Source organism: Penicillium odoratum (assembly GCF_028828045.1).
Source record: "Penicillium odoratum strain IBT 22623 chromosome Unknown utg000001l_segment0_segment0, whole genome shotgun sequence".
NCBI lineage: Eukaryota > Fungi > Ascomycota > Eurotiomycetes > Eurotiales > Aspergillaceae > Penicillium > Penicillium odoratum.
This window is the reverse complement of record NW_026643143.1, coordinates 5,306,099-5,330,297: the sequence shown is the minus strand read 5'-3', so window position 1 is coordinate 5,330,297 and position 24,199 is coordinate 5,306,099. Positions and strand designations below refer to the sequence as shown.

Here is a 24,199-nt window from a genome sequence, read left to right as displayed (position 1 = left end):
TTTTCTTTTTTAATTTTTTATTATTATTTTCCCTAGTAATTCATCGAGATCCCCCAGACCGTCATCCACTTTGCCTTCCCCCAGATCTTTATATACCCTCATTTCCAAAACAGGGTATACTGGGGCTGTTAGGATCCTGCTAGAGTCCCCTGTTGGCCCTGGTGGTTCCTCAACCCCCTGAATCACATTTGAGTGCGTGTTGGGCCATTGTCTCTCAACTTGCGCTGACCGGCGGTACTCGGCCTCCGTACCCGCTAAGCTCTTTTGGGAGGGGCAAACTCCTGCCTTACTGCCTTGTGGCCTTGTGGCCTAAATCTCTTGGCCCGCCCGAAACAACAAAACACGCGGCGCGACTCTCACGGTCTCAACTTGAACTTGTGAAATTGTTCAACGCGCGACCACTGCGAGGGTTCGGAGCTTGACTTTATAACCTGGTCTTTCGTTCCAAATACTCCTGATCTTTGGCAAGTGGTGGTCGCATGTATTGTGAAGAGCGCCAAAGCTGAAAATCCCCCATCGAATCCCGCCGTTGGCCAATTCGAACCCACGTCATCGAAGATGATGGGATACGGGGGTCAACCCTTTCATCCCTCCCAGCAGCAACAGCAGCAGGCGCAACAACCGCATCCTTCCAATCAACCCCAGCATCCCCTGGCTCCTCAACGTCAGCATATTCCATCACCGTCGCTTGGCGCCGCACCGAACCTCCCGCAACATGGAAGTCCCTACCCAAGCAACAAGCCGATCTTCCGTGCACAACCGCAACAGAGTTTTACGGCTTCTCAATCCCCTGACTTGCGTAAGATGGCTCCAACCTCTACAGGGCCGTTGGCGGGGTATCCCACCACCACCAGTTTTGTGCCTCAATTTTCTGGTCATTTTACGCCGCAGGGCTCTCCGGATCTGATGTCGCGAAATCCCGATCCTATGGCTTTGCAAAACATCCAAAGGGGCGCTTATGGCCCGATCGCCCACTTGCGACAGCAACCAGGAATGAGTCCGGGAATGAGTCCGGGGATGAGCCCCCCGACCGGCATGACACATCAGCACACCGGCGGGGTATCATCGCCACAGCAATCTTTAAATAGACTGCCTCATTCGGGCGTTCATCAACGAGATAGCTATGCATCGGCCAGCCCATCCATGGCGAGTCCATCTATGTTTGCCATTAACCAGCAGAGACAACCTCAATCTCAGCCGCAATCCCCTCAGCAGACACATCAGCAGTTACAGCAGAGGCAGGTACAATATCAGCAGCAGCAGCAACAACAACAACAACATCATCAAGAGAGAATGCAGCAGCAGCGGATGGAGCAACAAAAGCAGATCCAGCAACAGCAGCAGCAACAACAGCAGCAGCAGCGCTTGGAACAGCAGCAGCAGCAGCAGCAACGACTGGAGCAACAGAAGCAACTGGAACAACAGCAAAAGCTAGAGCAGCAGAAACAAGAGCAGCAAAAGCGACTTGACCAGCAACAACAACAGCAACGTCTTGAAAAGCAACGCTTAGAGCAGCAGCAGCAGCAGCAGCAGCAGCAACAACGACTCGAGCAGCAAAGGCAGCAGCAGCAGCGCTTGGAAAAACAGCGATTGGAGCAGCAGAAGGAGCTTCTGGAGCAGCAGAGATTACAAAAGTTACAACAGCAAACTCAAGCACAAAATCCTTATCAACAACAACAATCTCCTTTTGCGCAGCATGCGCAGCCTCCGTTCCATCAGTACCAGCCACCAACCTTCGTTCAACAACCCGTCCAATTCACCCAGCCAGCTCAGCCCCAATTCGCACCCTCGCAACAGACCCCTCAGTTCCAGCACTACCAACCACCATCACAACCCTCGGCAGAAGTTGCACACTCATCCGTGGTGCAACCTGGAATGACATCTGCGGGGAACCAAGTCATCAACCAGGCCATCAAGATGGAAGAACAAAGCCCTGCTCCAAAGAAGAAGACGCCCAAGCCTAGGAACTCCATGGCTGCCCCGCCTCAGTCTACCCAGGCTCAAGCACAGCAGAACATCCCTGTTCCTGTGGCGACTGCTACTCCTGCTCAGCCTAATGGCCAATTGCAAATAACCTCCGGTGACCCTTCGACCCCGACCCCAAAACGTAAACGCGGACGTCCCCGCAAGGAGGAAGTGGCAGCTAGAGCTGCTCAAGCTGCCGCCCATGCTGCAGCAAACGGTCTACCCTACCCGGGAACACAGCCCGGACAAGCATCGTTCAACCCTAATATGACGCCCACGGCCGCTGGTTCAGCCGTGGCTACTCTGACGCCTATCATTGGCCCCGACGGAACGCCATTGCCCCTTAAGCGCAAGCGTGGCCGCCCCCGCAAGGCAGACCAAATTGCCTGGGCAGCTGCAACTGGCCAGCCATTACCACCACCGAAGCCGAGGAAGCCGGCTGTACCTAAGGCAAACAAGCCTAAACAACCTGGAACTGGTCGGCCTCGAGGCAGACCTCGTAAATCAGATATTGCGGCTGCCGCTGCGGCCGCTGCGGCGGCCTCTGCTGCAGGTGGAAACCCGGTACAGGCAGAGAACAAGCCGAACTTGGGGGATAATACAGAAATGAACCAGGCTCGTAAGCGTGTGGCACTCAGCGGAGATGATGATCCAAGCAAGCGACCTTGTCCGACGCCCCCATACCCTCAACAGAGTCAAATGCAGCAGCAGCAACAACAACAGCAATTACCACAGAACCACTCGCTACCTCAGCCTGGGCAACCAATGCCAGGTCAACCGATCTCTGGGCAACCAATGACAGGTCAACCGATCTCTGGGCAATCATTGTCAGGGCAGTCGATGCAAGGCCAGTCAATGTCAGGGCAGTCAATGCAAGGTCAATCGATGTCAGGGCAGTCGATGCAAGGTCAATCGATTTCAGGGCAGTCAATGCCACAGGCTCATCACCTCCAACAGCAGGCTCAACACATGGCAGCCCAAGCAGGTCAACACATTCCCCAACAAATATCACACCAGCCTGGGCAGGGTCTCTCAATGCAGCATATGCAAATGCACCAACAGTCTCCTATCCACTCAGGGCGGCCTACACCCCCACAAGCGTTTATGCAGATGCCTCCAATGCAGCATGTCCAAGCCCAATCGATGCACGGACATCCTCAGCCCCAGCTTCAAGGTGTCCAGACACAAGGGAGAGTTCCACCCCAACCTGCACCGCAGCATCAACACCAACATACATTCCAAATCCAACTTCAGCCTCAGCCCACCTAGGCTAGTCTGTTTGTTCGCACTGTATATGCTGCTTCAGTGGTTCTACATAATTCCACCTATACTCAACTCTGCATCGATTCCCCTTATATTGCAATTCAGTTCTTTCGCGCCTTATTCCCTTTTCTTTTGTTATCGGCATATCTTTCACGGGTGAAGATGAAGTGGGATATTTATTTATGTCTTGGCGTTTTGCGTCTGATATTTTGATCTTGATTAGGCATGATGGGCATTTATTCTTCATGGGGTCCTCTTGTGTTCACTTAGCCGGTGGTTTAGTTGTGTTGTGATTTTCCGAGCTCTGACATATATCTAATTCTGTAGTACATATTTCTAATTCAAGTTTGATGTACGGGTCATATCCATTCAAGGGTTGAAATGAAATGTTGTCACGAGTTCATGATATATATACCTCAACCTCTCCATGGATGTTGATGCTCCAACATTATATTGGAATTACTGTAAATAGCCGATTTCGGGACTCGGTGACATCCAAATATGTAGGGTCAAATTGGCAACTTCCATACGAACATTTGAACCTGTAATGATGTGGTCAACAGATCAACTAATTAATGACTCGCTGTAGACAGACATTTTCATGATCAATTAGAACTCTAAGTACCAGGCAAAGAAACATTCTTGGCTGAGGACAAGAATGAAGCTAGGAGTAAACCAAATAGTATGTACACATTGAGTGAGCAGCAATCTTCCAGTTGGAGTCTCAAATCCCCCCGACTTCAAAATTGATCAAGTCCTCCAATCCCTCCATCCTAGAATCAACCTCTTTAGCCCCAAGGCCTACCTCCCCGCCTAACGTCGCCGCACTGGGCCAATCCTCCAAATCAACCTTGAGCATAGTCGCAACCCTTCTAACAACATGATCACACAACAAGAACGCCCGTCTAGCCGCCGCATCCACAGAAGCCATGGTATGAATCCACGAAAGAGCCTTCTTAGACATTCCAAGCGCGGTATTCAAATCCGAGTCCAGAAGCGACGGATACGGCGCACCAGATAGACTAGTCGCATGTTCAGCCTGTTGCTGTAGACCCGTATCCGGTGATGCGAAGGAACAGTATAACAATCCCAGTAGCAAGGCGGTAGTAGACTGCATAAGGAAATGAAGAACGCTCCACCAAGGCGTGACACGCGCAAGCCAGGCGATATCGACTTTCTCCGGAAAAATGGAGATGAGCGAACACGATGCTTGGAGGCAGTTCGTTGCCATTTCAGCGCGTAGCTTCGCGCGGGATGTATGTTCTTGTGGAACGACTTTATGGTGGCTCAGGCTCAGACATGGTCTGCAAAGCGTTATTCTTGCGGAATAATAGTTCAGTGCCAGGCACACTCGTTCACGTGTATGAGGGATGGATTCGTCATCCAGTTGGACATGATTGAGAAGCCAGGGACTGGAGTTTGATTTCGTGAATTGGTAAATTGGGGGTAACTTGGAGAGCCAGCGGTCCATGCGGAGAGCGTATATCTGTAGACGGTATTCTGTTTGAGTTGATCCTTCGCGGATGCCTTCGATGCTGTACACTCTATTCAAGACGGATTGAGAGATGAGAAAGAGATCTACTAGGTAGTGGAAGAAGAGGGATGGGCTTGATGGGACGGTGAATATCCAGGGTGGCACTTGGTGTGGTTCGTTGAGCTTTTCGAAGAGTGTGGCGGAGACTTCGATTTGGGTTGTTTGTCCGTGTTGAAAAAGACGTTGAATCTCTGGTTGATCGAAATTCTCTTCTTCCACTGGTGTTGGGAGCTGGACTGAGCAAAGATTCTCTCCAACGCCAGAGACTCGGCCGTGCATGGACGTGAGGAGATGCTCTAAGGAGTAGATGGACCACCATAAACGGCAGCGCGCTTCCTTTGATGCATGGTCTGTTCGCTCATCCATGAGACGAAGGTTGATGCCAAGCGAAATTGCCGAGTGGATTGCCATGTTGACGAATTTAGATGCCCTGCATTAATTAGTACCTAGATCCAAAATTCGAAAATGGGACGCACCTATTCACTTGCCCGGTACAAAGCAAGTAGACGGCAACCAATGACTCTAACTGGATTTGTTGAAGCCCAGTGTGCTCAAAGAGAATATTATCGTGCAAACTGAGTTGTCTCGCGCGCGTCAAAAACACGATGTGATCATCATAAACGTCGCTGTTAGTGTGGTTCATCAATCGACAATGTCGACATCCAATAGCGAAAATCATGTTCAGCACGGCTAGCCACTTGCGTGGAGGGCCAGATGGCAGACTGAAAGACTGCAGATACTGCTGAGTAAAGGTTGATTGGCGAACGGCACTGAAGAAAGGATTGACGAACGTCATATAAGCATTGAAATACTCATCAGCCCGTTCTCTCGGTGGCATCTCAAAAGGGTCCGATTGAGTATCCACCATTGGAATTTCCAAGTCATCTAAATGATAGTTCATCATGGCAATAGGGATATCCCTTGCTAATCCATTGCTCTGGGGTGCGGAATCCACGTGGCCCTCCGAATGGGCTAGACGAGGGGAGCCAGATATTTCTCGACTGTCGCTTCGTCTCACACTATCCTCCAGTTTCTGCATCCAGGACACTTCAGAGCTCTTGCCGAAGAACCCAGCAGCGCGCGTCTGCTCGTTCCGGTTCAGATCTTCACTGACTACATCGATGTCTTCCAGAGAGCCCACCGATGTTGAAGAATCGGAATCCTCAGGATGTTTTGTGGACTTCCCGTCTTTAGTCTGGAGAAAGCTTGGTCAACCCACGGTCAGAAAGCTGATTTCGATAGTCCCCGATGGAGATGAGACTGGTATTGATTGTACTCACCTTCAGCACTTTCCTGATTTTCCGCGCCGTCGGGCCATCAACCTCAGACTCCACGCTACGAAGGGTCTTTTCATATTTTTCCACACGACTTGTGAGGGACTTGATTCTATTCTCGTCCCGGATTCGTTTCACTTCTTCGTAGACACAGCGATTATTGTGATATATGCACTGTCCACAAGTTGGTCGCTTTCCATCGCATTTTGTTTTGCGTTGTCGACAGGATTCGCATGCGCGTGCTGAACGTCGTCGAGCTTGGGCGCTACTCGCACTAGATAGACGGGGGATCGCGACTTTTTCTAGCGGGACCGAGTCCGGAGTATGACCTATATCTGTGCTGGATGCCGAAGGTGTAGGGCCGAATGTAGGAAAGGGATTCGGTATCAACGTATGTGGCGTAAACGGTGCGGTATAGAAAAACTCCTGTGGGGCGAGAGAGGATCGAGGGCTTGCGTTCGTGTGTGGCGCCCAGTAAGAACCCGTACTAGTCGGCGTAGGTTCTTGGTAAGGTGAGTTACGTTGAGATCGCATGGCCACAGTCTATAAGGTACATGAAGAAGATGAGAATTCAATATTTCTGATGGGCTTGAGATGAAAATATGCCTCGAAACTCGATGGTCACGCACGGCGGCGAGAGACCGGTTCAAATTTGACAAACCGGTCGAGTTTGAGCAATCTCCCCGCTTTTTCTTTAGTCCCGCCACTTTTTCCCATTTGGCTCAAGCAAGTAAACATGGTCGGGGATAAATGGAGGACTCCGACTTGTTGGATATGTGACCTGTGGGGCGGCAAAGCATACTTGACGTCAGATTTAGGTCAACCACGACGGTTCCACCTAAACCTCCTTCACTGCAAGATAATGAGATATTTGGGATTCTTGGCACGGTGACTGCCCTGAGCCGTTGTTGATTTCTAAACACAAATTGGCTCAGGGGATAAAAAATCCAGATCAATCAACATCTCACAGGACGATGTCTTTCCAAGAAGACGTCATCCTTGCCCAGACTCAGACTTTCATAGCGATCCAGCATATCTGAAAGTCCCATTCCAGGGTAATTCTGGAGATCGGCACCCTCACCAATACCATGGTACTTTTGTTCTTGGTTTAGCTTCTCCAGCCCCTCGGCATAGTCGTCAAATCGATCATAACCTCTCCTGGTCGATTCCTCATCGAACAGGTCTTTAAGCTCATCCGAGATTGAGCTTACGCCACGAATCCGATTCCCCTGAGCCTTGGCCCGCACGGATTGTCGGAACATGTGGAACAGGTTTCGTCCCAGTGCCGATCGGCTAGCGACTATGGAGAATGCGGTCGCTAGAGAAAGAAAATCCGGATCGAGAACGTCAAAGCCCTCTTGCTCCAGCATTGTGAACAACGCAAGGTTGATAGCATACATAGCGAATTGATGTGCGCGGCTCAGCCCGTATTCCTGTCTATGGAGATTTACCAGCTCAGTGATCCCCCGCGCTGCCGACTGCGCAACATCCCAAGCATTATACTTGGACTCAGGAGTTCGTCGTGGAGGGCTTTCGGGTGTGTGCGGCGCTTCGGATGTAGAACCTGAAAATTCGCTGTCGGAAATACAGCTGAATAGATTGATGATCAAAGTATGATATCGCATTCTAGAAAGTCAATTCATGCCATCAACTTTATGCTGTTTATGATTCTCTTACCTCAACAAAAGGATATGTGGTGGTGGGTCCGTCGACGCAAATGCACCGGGTAACAACGCCTCCCACCGTCGCAGTCGCTCATATAAGACCTCTCGATTCTGGCGCTGGAGAGACTCATCCCAATTTTCGCCCGAAAACATGCTGCGTGAAATATCATGTCCAATGGCGGATAAGTTGCACGCCTCATAAAGGAACTGCTTGAGGTACGATGGGCGCGGCTTCCGATGCGTCGGGTAAGGAGTCCACTGGGGCTGACCCCCTGCGAAGTCGCGCTCAATCCGAGGAAGGTTAACATGATCGATCAAACATGGTCTGAGGAATCCAGTATGAACCGTCCTGGAATGTGTCAGCATTGGAAGCAGCTCGGTCGGCCTTACATACGTGTCAATGTTGAAGAGTCCCCACGCCGCCCTTCTGCACGACAAGTCCATGTCTTTCGATAGCTGGTTCGACGCTATTCTGGGCCCTTTGTCTCCAACCAATCCCAGCGATTCACCAATTCGGATAGCTTCGTGCAGTGTGATATATCCCAGGTCGTTGTTGTGCGACATGGCATATCTTTCATACATCAGAAGCGTTCCTTGGAGCAAAACTAGGCTAGGTTGAGTACTCTGTAGCTCTTTCAATCTCTCAGCCTCAGCGAGGAAGTCGCAACCTTTGGAGGCGATGTTTCCGGGGACGACATAAGCTTCTGAGAACTCTGAAAAATACTACTTAGCATCAGTGATCATCCAACAACGTACTAACGATGACACATACACAGGCGTTACTCAACATCGCATTGACCAGATAGGGACTGCAAAACTCCGATCGCAAATCCCCGGAAACCATATTTTTCAAGAATACATCTTGATCCAAGCTCCCTTGGAACGGATAATCCCAAGTGAAGTACAACGACACGAGATTCGATACCAAATCCGCATCATCGGTGACATTTGTCCACGGATGTGCAGGGACCTTTAAAGGAGCCTCATCACAAAGGTAATGAATATCCATCACCTTGCTTCGAAAGGCAGGACCATCAGCTTCTACATTGAGAAGGTAACGCACATCCTCTAGCTTAGCCACCGTCTCACGAGGCGTGGTCTTGTCCGCACCAAGGGAGGCCAGTGTTTCATTGATATAGGATTTGACCTCATGTGGGGGAGCATTGCGTCGAATGATATCCAGCAGCTCCAAGACACAAGTCTCGTCTGCTTCACGGACAAGTTTGAATATATCATTCAACAAGTCACGGTGGTAGCCCAGCTCGTCAGCCGTGCGTTTAGCTGCCACACGACGTCTTTGATCAAGTGATTCATCAAAGATACATGTGCGTTGAAAGGCACTACAATTTTCGCATGGCGGTGTTCCCGAACACTGGCCATCATCAGCTTTTATCTGACCAACTCATCTAGACCTGGATACATACCTTCCGTTTTGATTTCTTACAAGCCAAACAAGCAGTCGACACCCTCTTCTTCCACAACTGACCAGACGTCGACATACTATCATCTCTCGAAGAACTCCCATGATCCAAAGTCGACGACAAACCTGATGCAATCTGATAATGCTGGTCATTCATAGCGTAATGCGTGCCGTCGTAAAATATACAATCGTTGCCAGGTTTTCGATATGTACAAGCTCGATGCAGGGAACGCGATCAGACATCTCCTACCTAAATGGCCTTCAACAGTGGCGGGTGGCACAAACACCCCAAACACCGAGTAGCCACAGCGATGGACTCAATGTTATATCATATCCGACGCAGGCGCCTCCATGATGGCGGCGGCAACAGGATTGAAGCCGGATAATCTTGGACAAAGATATCCATTGCAAGTAATATAAGTAAATTTCGACAAAAAAACCCAGCACGGGTGACGTTCCCCTGAATAGCAAAAATGTCCAAGTAGAAATACAAACATTGAGAACAATCCAAAACTATATTCATGCCTGCGTTGGTACTATTAGTGGCTAGTGACGCAGGATGAAGTCACCGGGATAAACACCCACCTATCCTAGCGAGATGCGAATAGCCACAAACAAATAAAGTGGATTCGTGTAGCACATAGTGCTTACTCCAGGTATAACCTGTTTTCTCCGACAGGCAATATCAGACTAATGGGGATTTCGACATGTATTGTCTCGCGGTTCTTATTGCCAGCCATTCGAAACCCACGATCAAACCTCTTTAGGAAGTCACGTCGATCAAGTGTCGGGAACGAATGCCGAATAAGTGCTACGATTATTATCACTTCTGAAATCATAATTTATTAGTTGGACACATTGGAATGTCCAGACTTATGTCCGAGCTTTACCACATGTGTCACCACGCTCGCATGTAATCTATCTCTAATCACGAAGAGCATTGAAACACGCTATTCCAGTTCAGATATGTTAGCATGGTCTCATACATTGAATCGTATTGAAAGAATCTCATCGCTTGATATGCATAGTGTTCTATAAACAACTGTAATACGAATACCAGCATCTCGCAACCTCTGCGCTCGTCGACAACATTCCTTATAATATGCTCTCAATGTCCCAATGGCTCCATCCTTCGGTAATATGAGATCTAGCTGGCGGCAGAAGAGATTCAGGGATGTCCTTTAGCTCAATGATAGATGAATGGCTGCTAGAGGCTTTTGCAGATATGCTCGAATGAGATCAGCCATGTTGTAATCACAGGGTTCTCCATATTAGTATATCGCCCATTGGCGTCGATATCTTTGCTTAGAAGGTCGGTGACTTCTTAATCTGGCCGATCCAAAAACTATTTGCATTTCGAAAGACATCATGAAATTTTCATTTATAGAAAAAGCAGCTTTTACAATTGCCAAAGGAAGAATCGCAAGCTGCCTAAGGGGTGATAAAACCTCATTGTCATCTTGCGAAAACGATATATCTAAGAATATATCCATGGATAAGCCTAAAATTCACCAGATCAATCGAGTTTTAACTCACATTCAAAGCTATAGAGAGATCAACAGGGGGTTTCTTTGAAGATCATTAGCCCAAATTTATTCCTGTTCTAAGAAACGTCCTCAATGTACATACTCTGTTTCGGAATAAAATTCTCAACACATTTCTCCCACGGGATCTACAGTCTGTGTGCTCACTGTAATCTTCCGTTGCTATCTCGATCAGATATCGCTATTTACCGTTCTCCAAACAAAAATTTTGTATTTCCTGTTCCACGTTGCAGCGCAAGTAAAGATCTTTATTGAATTGTCCAGCCCACCCTTCGATGAACCATCGCTTGGTTCTCTCCGTTTCAGTGACAATAATGACGAGCATCGTGTGGACTTTGAGTACATCGTCATCAATCCCTTTTTACCAGAATTTCCGGTTCCAATCAAACGAAAACACTTTACAAGGGGCTTATGTCTGTCCTTGGGCACCAAATGCTTCGTGGCCTCTCCCTCCAAGTGAGCCACTGGGTTGTTTGCATCCAAGGCGCCATCGACGTACTAGCGAGATCCGATCAAAAAAGGATCAAAGAAGCTCGTCGCCGCTGATATAGCCAGAGCTGCATCGCAGATGGTCGCAAGGATATTGGATACCCCACGGAATTTATAACGCAGTCGAGTTATTCCGGTGGTCGCTTTAGCAGTGGCACAAACAAAGCTTCGTCGTTGGCTAACAACAGGACAGCATTGGCAATCTCAGTAATTGATAAAAGTGTTCCTATCTTAATTAGCGATGTGCTACAAATAGATAGCTGAGAAGAAACTATGCCAGGCCGATGGCACGTTGAGTAGAATATAAATGCCTGAGTGGATCGATGCCTTAACTGATTAGTGGGTCAATATTAGTCATAAACTTCGCTCTTCAACTCCGGATTTGATCTCCTTGCGATGCGATCTCTAATTAGCGCATCTTCAGTCGCTCTCAACATAATCCGGAACGACTTCCTTTCAGCTGACCAGGATCCAGTCCCCGTTCTCTCCTGATAGTATCACTCGCATCTCCTGAAAGCTACACACGATGGCGCACGGCGCGGAAGACTGCGCGACCGTCCTGGAGCACTTTGTACACGATGCAGCAAATCTGCCAGCTGAGATCAATCACTTGATGGAGGAGATTCAAGCCAAAGACAAGATCATGCAGGAATGCCGGGCCACTATCAACTCTCGCGACGGAAGCATACAAAAGTTCATCAAACTCAACGGTAGCCTGGCGCCCAACCCAAAAGAAGAGCAATACAGCAAATCCGTCCTCCAGAACATCGACCGCAGCCAGCAGATTCAAGAAGAGAAGATCCAACTCAGCGACAAAGCCTGTATCCTTCTTGATCGCCAAATCAAGCGACTGGATGTGCGCATCCGCGACCTAGTCAGAGAGGGTCTACTCACAAATGACCCTCCTCTACCCTCCCTGTTTGATAACAAGAATAACTACCGCGATCCACCCCGTATCTTCTTGCCGGACGCCAACCCCTCAGAACCATCTTCCTACTCCACCCCTCTCAACCCGACGTCTGGAAACACAAATCCCATCCTGGCTGCCGCACAGCGTCTAAACCAGTCCACCACTCCCCGCCCTGTCCCCTCACTCGTCGTGCAAGCTGCCGCCCGAAACTCTGCACCTGCAACCCCAGCTGGAACTACAGGGGTGCACCTCCAACAACGCCAGCGCGAGTCCTCCGCTGGTGCAGTGGACAGTAAACGCCGACGTTTGAATCCCTCTCTAAACACCCTCCCGGTCGCCTCATCAAACCTCCGCCAAACTTCTATGGGCCCTGGGACGCCTAAGGCCGGGACACCGACCGCCAGCCGTGCAGGAAGTGCAGGCCCACGCGCGAGCGGGGCGATCAAAAAGCCCCTTACGAAGAAAATTGCGCCTCACCAGCAAGTAAAGAAGATCAAGTCTTCCAGCAAACCGAGTAAACGATCTTCAAGCGCTAGCCACCGGGTGAAATTGTCCAAGAAGTCGCCCAATGGGGAAGGCGATGAAGATGATGACTCGATGCTTAGCAGTGCCGACATGTCGGACTCTGATAAGAGCGATACGGGTGGAGGTGAAGATGACATGGATGATGAGGAGGAAGAGGAGGAGGGAAACGAGGATAGCAAGGTTTATTGCACTTGTCGCACTGTCAGCCATGGAGATATGGTGGCATGCGATAATGACAGCTGCCCGTATGAATGGTTCCATTGGAAGTGTGTTGGTTTAACGAGGGAGCCTGTGGGGACATGGTTCTGTGATGAGTGCAGGAAGACCCTGGGCAAGTGATTTGTCCTCTTTTAAATTTCTTTGATTTTGGTTTATACCCACGGCGTTGGGGGACAAAGGGATTCATATTTCAAGTTTATACGAATATCAAGATGCATTTTCGACTTTGCTAAACTACTTTTGCACTTCTGATAATAGCCCACTTTAGTACGTTACGAAGACAAGGTACTCCACTTATAATGAAATCTACACCATTTAGCAATTTCATCCAAGAAACCCAAGTTGGTATTTATCTAACCACATATCTAACATTCAGGATATGCCTATCCGTAAGATAAGGTATAGCAAGACCGCATCGCCCACAAGAAGTGGATGCCGAGGGTAAAAGTAATAAGTCAACGCCATCGCTATGCACATAAATTCCTTTTTTCTTTTCCTTCATCTTCCATGCAAATGTGCGGACACGGGAAGCCGTGTCTGTAATCAGGTACAGAGTGAGAGGCTAACATGCTCTCACTCGTTGGCTGACGAGATCACATTTCAAAGCCTTCGGTCGATGACTTGAATGGACCCGAAAGACCAAAGCAGTGCTTTTAGAACCCGAGGTTCTTCTCAAACCAAGGATCAAAGTATTCACAGGTCTCCGGGCTGATGGCTCCACCGGGAGTGCAGAGCCGGAAGCTTGGGCACGGACCACAGGGTGACTCGGTCATACCGTTCTTTCCCAGGTCCCTGGCAGATTGAGGCTCATCGCCACCATCCAGTGGCTTGCGAGCTTGGTTGGCCTTGACGGCTTCCGGGTCTTTTAGGGATTTGTAGTATTTTCCGTCATTAAGGGCGACAAGCTTCTTGTCGAAGCAGAGCATATGCAGGAGTTGAATGATACTCTCCGGGGTGAGCTGGACCGGAGTAATACCGCTCTCGTTGACGGCGCGGGTGATGGCCTCGGGAGTTGGATATCCAGTGTAGTTGGCAGGGTAAGGAAGGAAAACTTTCTCTGAAGACTCCGGCTTGATATCGGCCTTGCCGCTGATAGTCTTGATCCGCTTGTTGGACCGACCGCGGTCGGCGGATCCTTCGTACCAACTCTTGCGGCTGACGGTGTACTCGATATATCCGGCGACACTGTTGATGAAGTTTGCGTCTAGCACACCATCGGTGAACCATGCGCCTCCGGTAACGTCCTCGCTTGGTGCCAGGCCGGCCAGCATGTACATCTTCTTTGTGGGATGCTTGACATTGTGGACGGTTTTGATGTAGTTTTTGCCTTCGAGCGATTTCAGGCAGCGGTCAAGGATAGATTTGTGTAGGTTAGTCCGATTCTGAATGTTGCGAATCCAGACGCCGGAGCGGCCACTGGAGTGGATGACACCGAAGACTAAACCTTCATCGTCGCTGAGGTTCTGGAGTCTGCGAAAAAGAAAAACCGTTAGTTTCGGTTGCGCCTTTACGGGTTTCAAGGAGTCTGGCATACTTTTCAGCATCTTCGCGGGCGACAATGCGCCAGACGAGGCGCTTGTTCTGGCCTTCGAGAAGTCGAAACAGTTTCTGATTAACCAGGAACTGGGCGCACTCCAGTAGGAGCTTAACATCATCATTGGGAATGACCGAGACACTGAGAAGGTCCTGTTGGTAGAAAGAGTGGTCCGCGTCGAACTGCTCTGCACAGGCGTCGTAGAGCTGCGAGGCAAGCTCTTTCACTTGAGACCCCGCGGCGGCCATGGTCGGGAAGTTGGAGAAGGGAACGGAGTCAGACTCGATGTGTGACAAGATAACAGGGGATCAGGGGATCATTGGAGGGGGTGAGATGGCATTGTTCGACTCGAGCCTCTTGCAAGAGCAGGAGAAGTTAAAGGAGCATGATTAACTCGCTCGTGTGAGTCAATAGTCAAGAAAAATTGTGAATCACAGTGTTTTTTGGCGACTTTTTCGCAGCGGGGATGTCGGGCTTCCTTATTAGGATTAGCGTATCCGGAGCTTTAACATTTGACTTTTGTCTAGCCTCAGGCATCAACTTCAAAGGACGGAAATTTCCAGAAGCTCACGGTAGACTGAGCTCATAAATCAACGACTGGAACCCCAGTCAAAGTCAACTCTTCCATATACCCCCATTTATATCTTTCACATATCTCTCAATATGGCTGACGCTTTGAAAGCCGAGGGCAACAAGGCCTTCTCGGCCAAGGACTACCCGACTGCTATGTACGTTAATACCCCGCCTTTAGGACTTGAAACGTTGGAGACTGGTGCTGATATGGGGTTCACAGTGAGAAGTTCACTCAAGCTATCGCAATCGAATCCGAAAATCACATCCTCTACTCTAACCGTTCCGCTGTTTACGCTGCCCAAGCCGAGTACCAAAAAGCTTTGGAAGATGCCGAGAAGGCGATCAGTATCAAGCCCGACTGGTCCAAGGGCTATGCCCGTAAGGGAGCTGCCTACAAGGGTCTGGGAGACCTCCGTAAGTGATTTGTTGCAATGGTATTCAGTTCCAAGCGATCGGTGACTGATAAATTACTAGTGGCCGCCCATGACGCATACGAGGAGGCATTGAAGATCGAGCCCGAGAACGCCCAGGCCAAGTCAGGAATGAGCGCCGTTCAGCGCGCCATCAATGCCGAGGCCACCGCCGACGGTGTTGAGGGAGACCCCAGCGCTGGTCTCGGAGGCATGTTCAACGACCCGGGCCTGTACCAGAAGCTGGCCAGCAACCCCAAGACCGCTCCCCTGCTTGCCGATGCCGAATTCATGGCCAAGCTGAAGAAGATTCAACAGAACCCCAACAGTGTCGGAGAGGAGATCCGCGACCCGCGTTTCCTGCAGGTGATGAGTGTGCTACTTGGAATTGATATGAACTTCGGTGAGGGTGGTCCTTCCGGCGCCCAGGACACCCCCATGCCTGATGCCAAGCCTGCTCCGCCGCCGCAGCCCAAGAAGGAGCCTACTCCTGAGCCGGAGGATGAGGAGACCATCGCCAAGAAGAAGGCCCATGAGGCTGGTGATGCGGAGAAGAAGATTGGTAACGACTTCTACAAGCAGAAGCAGTTCGACCAGGCCATTGAACACTACGAGAAGGCGTGGGAGCTACACAAGGACATCACCTACCTGAACAACCTTGGTGCTGCCAAGTTCGAGAAGGGTGATTACCAGGGCGCCATTGAGAGCTGCCAGACGGCCGTGGAGGAGGGCCGTGAGCTGCGTGCTGACTTCAAGACCATTGCCAAGTATGATGACTCGTTGGCTTTCTAAGAAAACTCTTACTAACCCGTTTTAATAGGGCCTACACTCGCATCGGCAGTGCCTACGAGAAGCTGGGTGACCTCACTCAGGCCATTGAGTTCTACCACAAGTCTCTTACCGAGCACCGCACACCCGAGGCCTTGGCCAAGATGCGCGCCGCCGAGAAGACCAAGCTTACCAACGAGAAGAACGCCTATATCGATCCCGCCGAGGCTGAGAAGGCCCGTGAGCTTGGTCAGCAGAAATTCCAGGAGGCTGACTGGCCTGCTGCCGTGGACGCTTTCACCGAGATGACCAAGCGTGCTCCCACCGATCCTCGTGGTTACTCAAACCGCGCCGCCGCCCTTATCAAGCTGATGGCGTTCCCTCAGGCCGTCCAGGACTGCGACGAGGCCATTCGTCTTGACCCCAAATTCATTCGTGCTTACATGCGCAAGGGCCAGGCCCTTATCGCTATGAAGGAATTCAACCGTGCTCTGGACACCTTCACCGAGGCTGCCGAGCACGATGACGGCAGCAACCGACGTGAGATCGAGCAGAACCAGCAGAAGTGTCTGGATGCACAGTTCAGCGCCCGTGCTGGTGAGACCGAGGAGCAGACTTCGGCTCGCATCCAGAATGACCCCGAGATCATGTCTATCCTTCAGGATCCTGTCATGCAGAGCATCCTCCAGCAAGCTAAGACTGACCCAGCTGCGCTGCAGGAGCACATGCAGAACGCCCAGGTGCGCATGAAAATCCAGAAGCTGATGGCTGCTGGTGTGATCCGCATGGGTCGGTAAATTCCTTCCCCTTCCGTGTATACGGGGTAGGTTATATTGCAACGATGTCAAGATGTGACGAGCTTTCTTGCAGATATCACTAAAGTGCTTCATGTTTCAGTGTTTCTTTCAATGTTCCTAAAATCATTTTATCATAAGTTGCTTAGCATGAAATAATCATATCTCCATTGTGTCAAGTGACTCTGACCAGTGCTCGGAGGTTCATTGTTTCAATCCAATTGATAATGTAGCCATGCACAAACGGAGGTGTGCCTAGACATATTTACATATCGGTGCCGTGTTGCGCACAGTTCCACCAACACCAACATTCAATGTTTGAAGTTCAGATGTTGATGCCAATGTTGGAGAGTAAAGATAAAATCCGAAGGTAGATTCAAGTTCAATTCAAGTTACTAAACACGGAGTACATTGTACTCCTAGTCCGCTGCTTTATAAAATAACCTTTAAATATATATTTTTTTACATGGACATCTGGACGGTCAAACTCACACAAGCAGTCCAATTAGCTAGCAAGCATCACTTGCATTGGTGCAGATCTTAGTAAAATCGAAAAAGAACAGGAAGGCCGAAGTTGATCAGTGGGGCCAAAGAGCCCAAAGCACATTCGGGATCCATGGGTTGACACGATGGTGGGAACATCCCACAATAGCGTCACACGGAAAACATCGCCGTAGGGTTGGGAACCGAGGTCAACTCAGTGTAAGGGGCTGGTTCCCCCTCCCAAAACCTTGGAAAAAGTAATGTACACCCCCGCCACATAACTGATAGATCAAAAAAAGGCCAGCCGTGCTCTGCATGGCCTGCAGGAGACGCACAAGTAAGAACGAATCAGCTACGATGGGCTTGGAGACAGGGTTTCAATCTTGACCGATATAATCCCGCTATCTGAGATAGTGGCAGATTATGGCACTAGAGCTTACTTTTTAAACCTTGAATTGTAAAATTTCAGAGTAAGTCATTGTAGGGAGCTGGGCCTGTATCCACTACTTTAGGGCGATCTGTGTGTCCGAAGTCCCAATCGGGGTCTAGAGGCGTGAGAAGCGACTATTGATTTGAGAATTTAACTTGTGTGCCACGTGTACGACATAGTATAATTTCAAGGTTCCTTACTTACGAGGGGGATAGGGTGCTTATGTATATATAGGTGAACTCGAGGTGGAAGTGTATGAAAATTTTTCAATAAATATCTATTCCAATGTTTCTATATAGGGCTGTTATTCCCCCTTATGAGCCACAGTGTTCCCCCTATAGAACTGTGGCGGTGCTACCCCATCGGGCAGTCGATAGTTCCACACTAAGAAACTAGTTAAGTGGCTGGGAATGGGGTTCATGTTAGCGAGAAAACAAAGTGCAAATCGGAGATCATATTTCATCTACGGAGTGCTCCGTATAGTTCCGTAGAAAAATTGGATGAAAATTACCTCGACATACAACGTAGATGTACTGTAGCTCTATACTCCGTAGCTATATCTTTAATCCAGGTACTATACGGAGTACCTAAGCTGAACTTTGTACCTTGGGACCAAATACAGCTAAGTAAATACGTCACTAAGTCGATCCCTCCATAAATTGCTTTAGGCTCCAATCATCTCATTTTGAATGGGGATTTTCGCCTCTATGTAAATTTTCTTAAATTGTTTCTATTTACTTCGTACCGGAAAACGTATGTTGCGGCCCAGCCACACAGGTGCTCCATTGACGCAACCGGTCGAATCCCCGTACAGCTTCTCCCCCCAATCGCTCTCTCCACTTTCTTCCTTTTCCTTTTCCGAAGACCCTCTTTTGCATTTTACATCTTACATATATTTTTTTTCTATTTTCCCTCTTACCACCTTCAGGTGTACCGCAGCATCGGATCTCGACTTTTCGTTGTATTGTAAGCATCCCATTCTCCCCTCTCTTCCCCTCACCAAAACCGGTTACCATTCATAGATTGCGCTGGTCCCACATCACCACCCATGGATCTCTAACCACTTCACTAGACGCGTCCCTACTCCTCAATTCCAAATACCTAACCCTTCGGCGATACAGAGGCGCCGACCGCCAACATGGCGTCTGTCCCGGCGGAGAATACTGAATTAAAAGAGGAGGGAATGGTCGACTTAGCCACTGATCTGGCCCAGGATCCCAATTCCAAGGTCAACCCAGAAATTGTCGAGGAGGCGCTCGTGAGGGAGACTCGGGAAGCCGGAGCTCCGGCATACCAATTCGATCCCAATGCTTCACCAGAGGACAAGGCTGCCGCGGCTCAAGCGGTATGTACACCATGGAAGGAAACAGATCCAGGAGACGGGACAACTAATTTGGTTCCATTTTTAGCGGTTGCCAAAGGATTTCCATCATGACAGCAAGCCAGCGGGAATTGCGGTGCAAACAGACAAGGTACGAGCTTCCCCGGACCCGACCACGCGATCGATGCTAATCTGAGCAGGATGGTGGAAAATCCTACGCTCTACCCCCGCCAGTCTCAGCAACCGCTCTTATCGCCGAGGATGCCAATGCGCCCGAGGGACAGAAAGGGGATATGGAAGAGGACATGAGGTGGGCGCGTGACCGCACTGGTTGGGCGCCCAAGTTTCACGTAGAGAAGACCGATGAGGAGCTGGCAGAGGGCACATTGCTCGACCACCAGACCTTTTTGGAGGGCCGCATCTCGGATAAGTTCTACGGTGACTGGTACCACAATGCCGGTGTCATTGCATTTGCCTGTCTCAGCTCGTGGCTTGTGGCTACTTTCGGCGGTGGTATCGGCTGGGTACTGATGGTGATGGCGGCATGCAGTACCTACTACCGCACCTCGCTACGTCGAGTGCGGCGCAATTTTCGTGACGATATTAATCGAGAAATGGCAAAGGCTCGCCTGGAGACTGACCATGAAAGTCTTGAGTGGATCAACAGCTTCCTTGTCAAGTTCTGGCCTATCTATGCCCCGGTTCTTTGCGACACCATTATCAGCACTGTCGACCAGGTGCTGAGTACCTCGACCCCCGCCTTTCTGGACAGTCTGCGCCTGAAGACTTTCGTTCTGGGTACCAAGCCCCCGCGTCTTGAGCATGTCAAGACTTACCCTAAGACCGAGCCTGATACCGTCATCATGGACTGGAAATTCAGCTTCACTCCCAACGATATCATGGATTTGACCGCGCGTCAGCTCAAGGACAAGATCAACCCCAAGATTGTCCTGGAGGTTCGCGTGGGTAAGGGTGTGCTCAGCAAGGGTCTGGATGTGATTGTTGAGGACATGGCCTGCTCGGGCTTGATGCGCGTCAAGGTTAAGCTGCAGCTCGCCTTCCCGCACATCGAGCGTGTGGATGTTTGCTTCTTGGACAAGCCTGAGTTTGATTACGTCTGTAAGCCGCTTGGAGGTGATCTCCTTGGTTTCGATATCAACTTCATTCCTGGTCTGGAGAACTTCATCAAGGAGCAGATCCACAATAACCTTGGACCCATGATGTACGACCCGAACGTCTTCCCGATTGAGATTGCCAAGATGCTTGCTGGAAACCCCGTCGATCAAGCCATTGGTGTTGTCGCTGTCACATTGCACGGTGCTAGTCAGCTCAAGAACCCTGATAAGTTCGCTGGCACTCCCGATCCTTACGCTGTGGTGTCTTTGAATGGACGAACGGAGCTGGGTCGCACCAAGGTTGTCAACGACAACGACAGTCCTCGCTGGAACGAAACTATCTATGTTATTATCACTTCCTACACCGACGCATTGTCTATCAAGGTCTTTGATTGGAATGAGTTCCGCAAGGACAAGGAACTTGGTGTTGCTTCTTTCGGATTGGACAAGCTTGAGGCAGAGCCGACACACGAGGGCGTCTTCCTGGAGGTCCTCTCTAGTGGCCGTCACCGTGGTGCTGTCCAGGCAGATATTCGCTTCTTCCCCGTTATGGAAGGTAGAAAACTGGAGAGTGGTGAGACTGAGCCTCCACCAGAGTTGAACACCGGTATCGCGCAATTCACTGTCGAGCAGGCCAAGGATCTTGATGGCTCCAAGGGCTTGGTTGGAAAGCTGAACCCCTATGGTATTCTGCTGCTGAACGGGAAGGAGATCCACACTACGAAGATTCTGAAGCGGACCAACAACCCCATCTTCCAGGATGCTTCCAAAGAGTTCTTGGTCACAGATCGCAAGAACGCCAAGCTGGGTCTGATCATCAAGGACCACACTGATCTGATGGCCGACCCGATCCTTGGTCGTTACCAAATCAAGATGAACGACTTAATCAAGATGCAGGAGCAAGGCAAGCAATGGTTCCACCTCCATGGAGCCAAGGCTGGACGGGCCAAATTAGTCCTGGATTGGAAGCCGGTTGCCCTGGGAAGTATCGCTGGTGGCGCTGGCTACATTGACCCGATTGGTGTGATGCGCTTCCACTTCAAGCGTGCCACTGATCTGCGCAACCTGGAGGCCATGGGCAAGTCTGACCCGTACGCCCGTGTACTGTTGTCTGGATTGACAAAGGGTCGCACTGTGACTTTCCGGAACAACTTGAACCCCGAATGGGACGAGGTTGTGTATGTTCCTATTCGCAGCGCTCGCGAGAAGCTGAGCGTGGAGGTCATGGATGAAGAGACCATCAACAAGGACCGTACTCTCGGCTTTGTTGAGCTGAATGCGTCTGACTTTGTTCATGAGAACGAGGCCGGCGAGTATGAGATTGATGATGAGAAGCAGCTGATTACCAGTGATCTCCACATCGGCAACGGCCCGAACAAGGGTCGGATCACCTATACTGTTTCCTTCTTCCCTAGTGTTCCGGTGGTGAACCCTGAGGATGAAGCCGACGAAGAGGAGGAAGCGAAAGAGGCAAAGGAGGGTGACGCTGAGGTTCCCGCCACGCCCATCAAGGCCACCCACTCCAAGACTGCTAGCGTGTCCTCGAGGGCTTCCAAGGGCTTGTCCAATGGAGCGGCTACCAACGGTACCTCGAATGGGGAGCCAACCACCAATGGCCGTGCCAGTCTTGAGACTAGTCTTTCTCGCACCCTCACTGGTCGCGACTCTGAGACCGCATCTGTGCGGTCCATGAAGGAAATCCCTAGGACCTACGTCGGAGCGGATGATCTCGGCAAATACGAGTCTGGCTTCCTCGTCTTCAAGTTCCATGAGGGCAAGCTGGCTCACAGCAACGTGCAACTGGAGGTTATGATTGATGACTACATGTTCCCTGCCTACACTTCGCCTAAGATCCACTCGCAGACTGTGAAGACAGCGGATATTGGTGAGGCCTTTGTGCGTGAGCTGGAATTCTCCAAGCTCACTCTGCGCTTGGTCAACAAGGATGATCCCAAGGATTCTAGCGAAGAGCACACCGTTGCGAAGCTGACTGGTGATACTCTACCAACTCTGCAGCGTATCCTGTATACCCCTACCGAACTTGTCCTTCGCTCCAACTCCGGCGAGGTGAGCAAGGTCACCGTGAGCGCTCGCTACATCCCTGTGCAGATGAAGCTTGACCCCAGGGAGAGCATCAACAACATGGGTACCTTGCGTGTTGATGTTCTGGATGCCGCGGATCTGCCCTCGGCCGACCGAAACGGATTCAGCGATCCCTACTGCAAGTTCCGCATCGGCGAGGACAACAAGGACGTATACAAGACCAAGGTCCAGAAGAAGACTCTCCACCCAGCCTGGAACGAGTTCTTCGAGATCCCCATCTCTTCTCGTATTGGTGCGAACTTCCACGTCGACGTGTACGACTGGGACTTTGGTGACTCGGCCGATTGGTTGGGTGCTGCCCCGATCGATCTTGAAGCTTTAGAACCATTCCAGGCCCAAGAGATAACTCTGCCTCTGAACGGCAAGTCGGGTGTTATCCGACTGAAGCTCCTCTTCAAGTCTAACTACGTAACTCGATCTCGCCAGGGCTCTGCCACTTTCTCGGGCACCTTCGCCATGCCCGGCAAGATTGTCGGTGCCCCGGTCAAGGGTGTTGGATTTGTTGGTGGTAACGTGGTCCGTGGTGCCTCATTCCTGAAGCACGGTGTCATGTCCCGCATCCACAAGAACAAGCCAAGTGATGCCGATGCTATGTCCGTGGCTGAAAGCACCGTTGAAGAGAACCACGGTACGGCAGGTGGCTTGTCTCCATCCGCCGCTCTGGTGGATCATAACCCCGGGTCTATCACCCCCACGAGGGAGCACAGCCGCAACCGTAGCACTGTTTCCCAATTTGGTGACAACCTCAGCGTAATTGGTGGCGCCGGCCGTGGTGATACAGGGACTGCCCTTATCACCATCGTCTCGGCATCAAACTTCCCCCCAAACGCTAACCTGCGGGTGATTGTTCGCGCCCAGGGTTCCAAGGGCATGAAGGAACTACACAAGACCAAGGCCCACAAGGCTAGCGGTGATACAGTGACCTTCGAAGACACCTTCAAGGTCCCACACGCGCTCGCCGACGCGCTCTACCAAGTCCGCGTCGTCAACCACTCCACCTTTGGCTCCGACGATGTCTTCGGAGAAGCACCATTCCCCGTGTCTGACCAGGGGTCAGATGCCAACCAGGACAAGGCTATCACAGTTGGTTCCGGCTCCGTGGTGATTCGATCTAGTTTCACTCCCTCGGAGTCCAGCTTGCGTCCTACCACCTCGCATTCCACCGCCGGTGTTGAAGAAGGATCCGAGAGTCCAGACTCCCGCAAGCCGTCTCGCCGCAGCTTCCTCGGCAAGCGGAATGTCAGTGGTGTTTAATGGAGAATAACAGACTCTCTGCCTTATGGCTATGACTGAGGTATGAGTCAAGTATATGGAGAACTACAACCCAAAACTTTGCAAACCCTCAAATGACTTGCTTTGCGATCGTTATGATATCCTGTTTTGCATTCAATGTTCAACTGTTCTTTCTTGTTTGTTATGTTCATGTTCGGTCTCGTTAGAGTAGCGTGCAATGAATTCCTCCCGGCTGTTTATATCAGACCCATCATAATTCAATGTTGACACGATGTTCCACTTTGTCAGTAGCAGAGGTACGTAACAGCCCTATCCGTACTACCGAAACCTTGGAATAGGGGTCCAACTTCCCCCTATTCAACTGCACAGCCCCTTGAAGGATGATCCACTCCAAAGCTTAGATCAGGAGTGCATCGTAGTCAGATACATAAGTATGGAGTAGTTCAGGAGTAGACCCCATAAAAGGGCGCAATTGACGTACGCAAATCAATAGTGAGTGTCATGTTTACTTCTACTCCGTAATTCCATTTCCATTTCCATTTCCATTTCCATTTTCAATTTCAATTTCAATTCCAACCTATTCTTGGCATTAATTACGTAGGCAATCCCGGCAACTTCTCGGTGGAGT

At 50.3% G+C, this 24,199-nt stretch overlaps 6 protein-coding genes across 6 annotated transcripts; 4 read left to right on the top strand and 2 right to left on the bottom strand.

Annotated features, from left to right (window-relative positions):
- Positions 1 to 558: 558 nt before the first annotated feature.
- Positions 559 to 3,234, top strand: N7520_001919 (uncharacterized protein; the record flags this gene model as incomplete). Its single annotated transcript, XM_057135854.1, has 1 exon — positions 559 to 3,234. The coding sequence occupies one exon, from the start codon at positions 559 to 561 to the stop codon at positions 3,232 to 3,234; it is 2,676 nt and encodes an 891-aa protein (XP_057001790.1).
- Positions 3,235 to 3,952: 718 nt separating this feature from the next.
- Positions 3,953 to 9,277, bottom strand: N7520_001918 (C6 transcription factor; the record flags this gene model as incomplete). Its single annotated transcript, XM_057135853.1, has 8 exons — positions 3,953 to 5,192; positions 5,239 to 5,957; positions 6,043 to 6,579; positions 7,005 to 7,662; positions 7,714 to 8,049; positions 8,095 to 8,423; positions 8,473 to 9,072; positions 9,125 to 9,277. The coding sequence occupies 8 exons, from the start codon at positions 9,275 to 9,277 to the stop codon at positions 3,953 to 3,955; spliced, it is 4,572 nt and encodes a 1,523-aa protein (XP_057001789.1).
- A 2,402-nt stretch (positions 9,278 to 11,679) lies between these two features.
- Positions 11,680 to 12,927, top strand: N7520_001917 (putative PHD finger domain protein; the record flags this gene model as incomplete). Its single annotated transcript, XM_057135852.1, has 1 exon — positions 11,680 to 12,927. One exon carries the CDS (start codon positions 11,680 to 11,682, stop codon positions 12,925 to 12,927), a length of 1,248 nt encoding a protein of 415 aa, XP_057001788.1.
- A 533-nt stretch (positions 12,928 to 13,460) lies between these two features.
- On the bottom strand, positions 13,461 to 14,589 carry N7520_001916 (RPC34 RNA polymerase subunit family protein; the record flags this gene model as incomplete). The annotated part of the gene is made up of 2 exons (XM_057135851.1): positions 13,461 to 14,277; positions 14,342 to 14,589. 2 exons carry the CDS (start codon positions 14,587 to 14,589, stop codon positions 13,461 to 13,463), a joined length of 1,065 nt encoding a protein of 354 aa, XP_057001787.1.
- Positions 14,590 to 15,004: 415 nt separating this feature from the next.
- Positions 15,005 to 16,889, top strand: sti1 (Hsp90 cochaperone STI1; the record flags this gene model as incomplete). The annotated part of the gene is made up of 4 exons (XM_057135850.1): positions 15,005 to 15,069; positions 15,135 to 15,328; positions 15,389 to 16,091; positions 16,145 to 16,889. The coding sequence occupies 4 exons, from the start codon at positions 15,005 to 15,007 to the stop codon at positions 16,887 to 16,889; spliced, it is 1,707 nt and encodes a 568-aa protein (XP_057001786.1).
- Positions 16,890 to 18,937: 2,048 nt separating this feature from the next.
- On the top strand, positions 18,938 to 23,592 carry N7520_001914 (uncharacterized protein; the record flags this gene model as incomplete). Its single annotated transcript, XM_057135849.1, has 3 exons — positions 18,938 to 19,144; positions 19,209 to 19,271; positions 19,321 to 23,592. The coding sequence occupies 3 exons, from the start codon at positions 18,938 to 18,940 to the stop codon at positions 23,590 to 23,592; spliced, it is 4,542 nt and encodes a 1,513-aa protein (XP_057001785.1).
- Between the last annotated feature and the right edge of the window lie 607 nt (positions 23,593 to 24,199).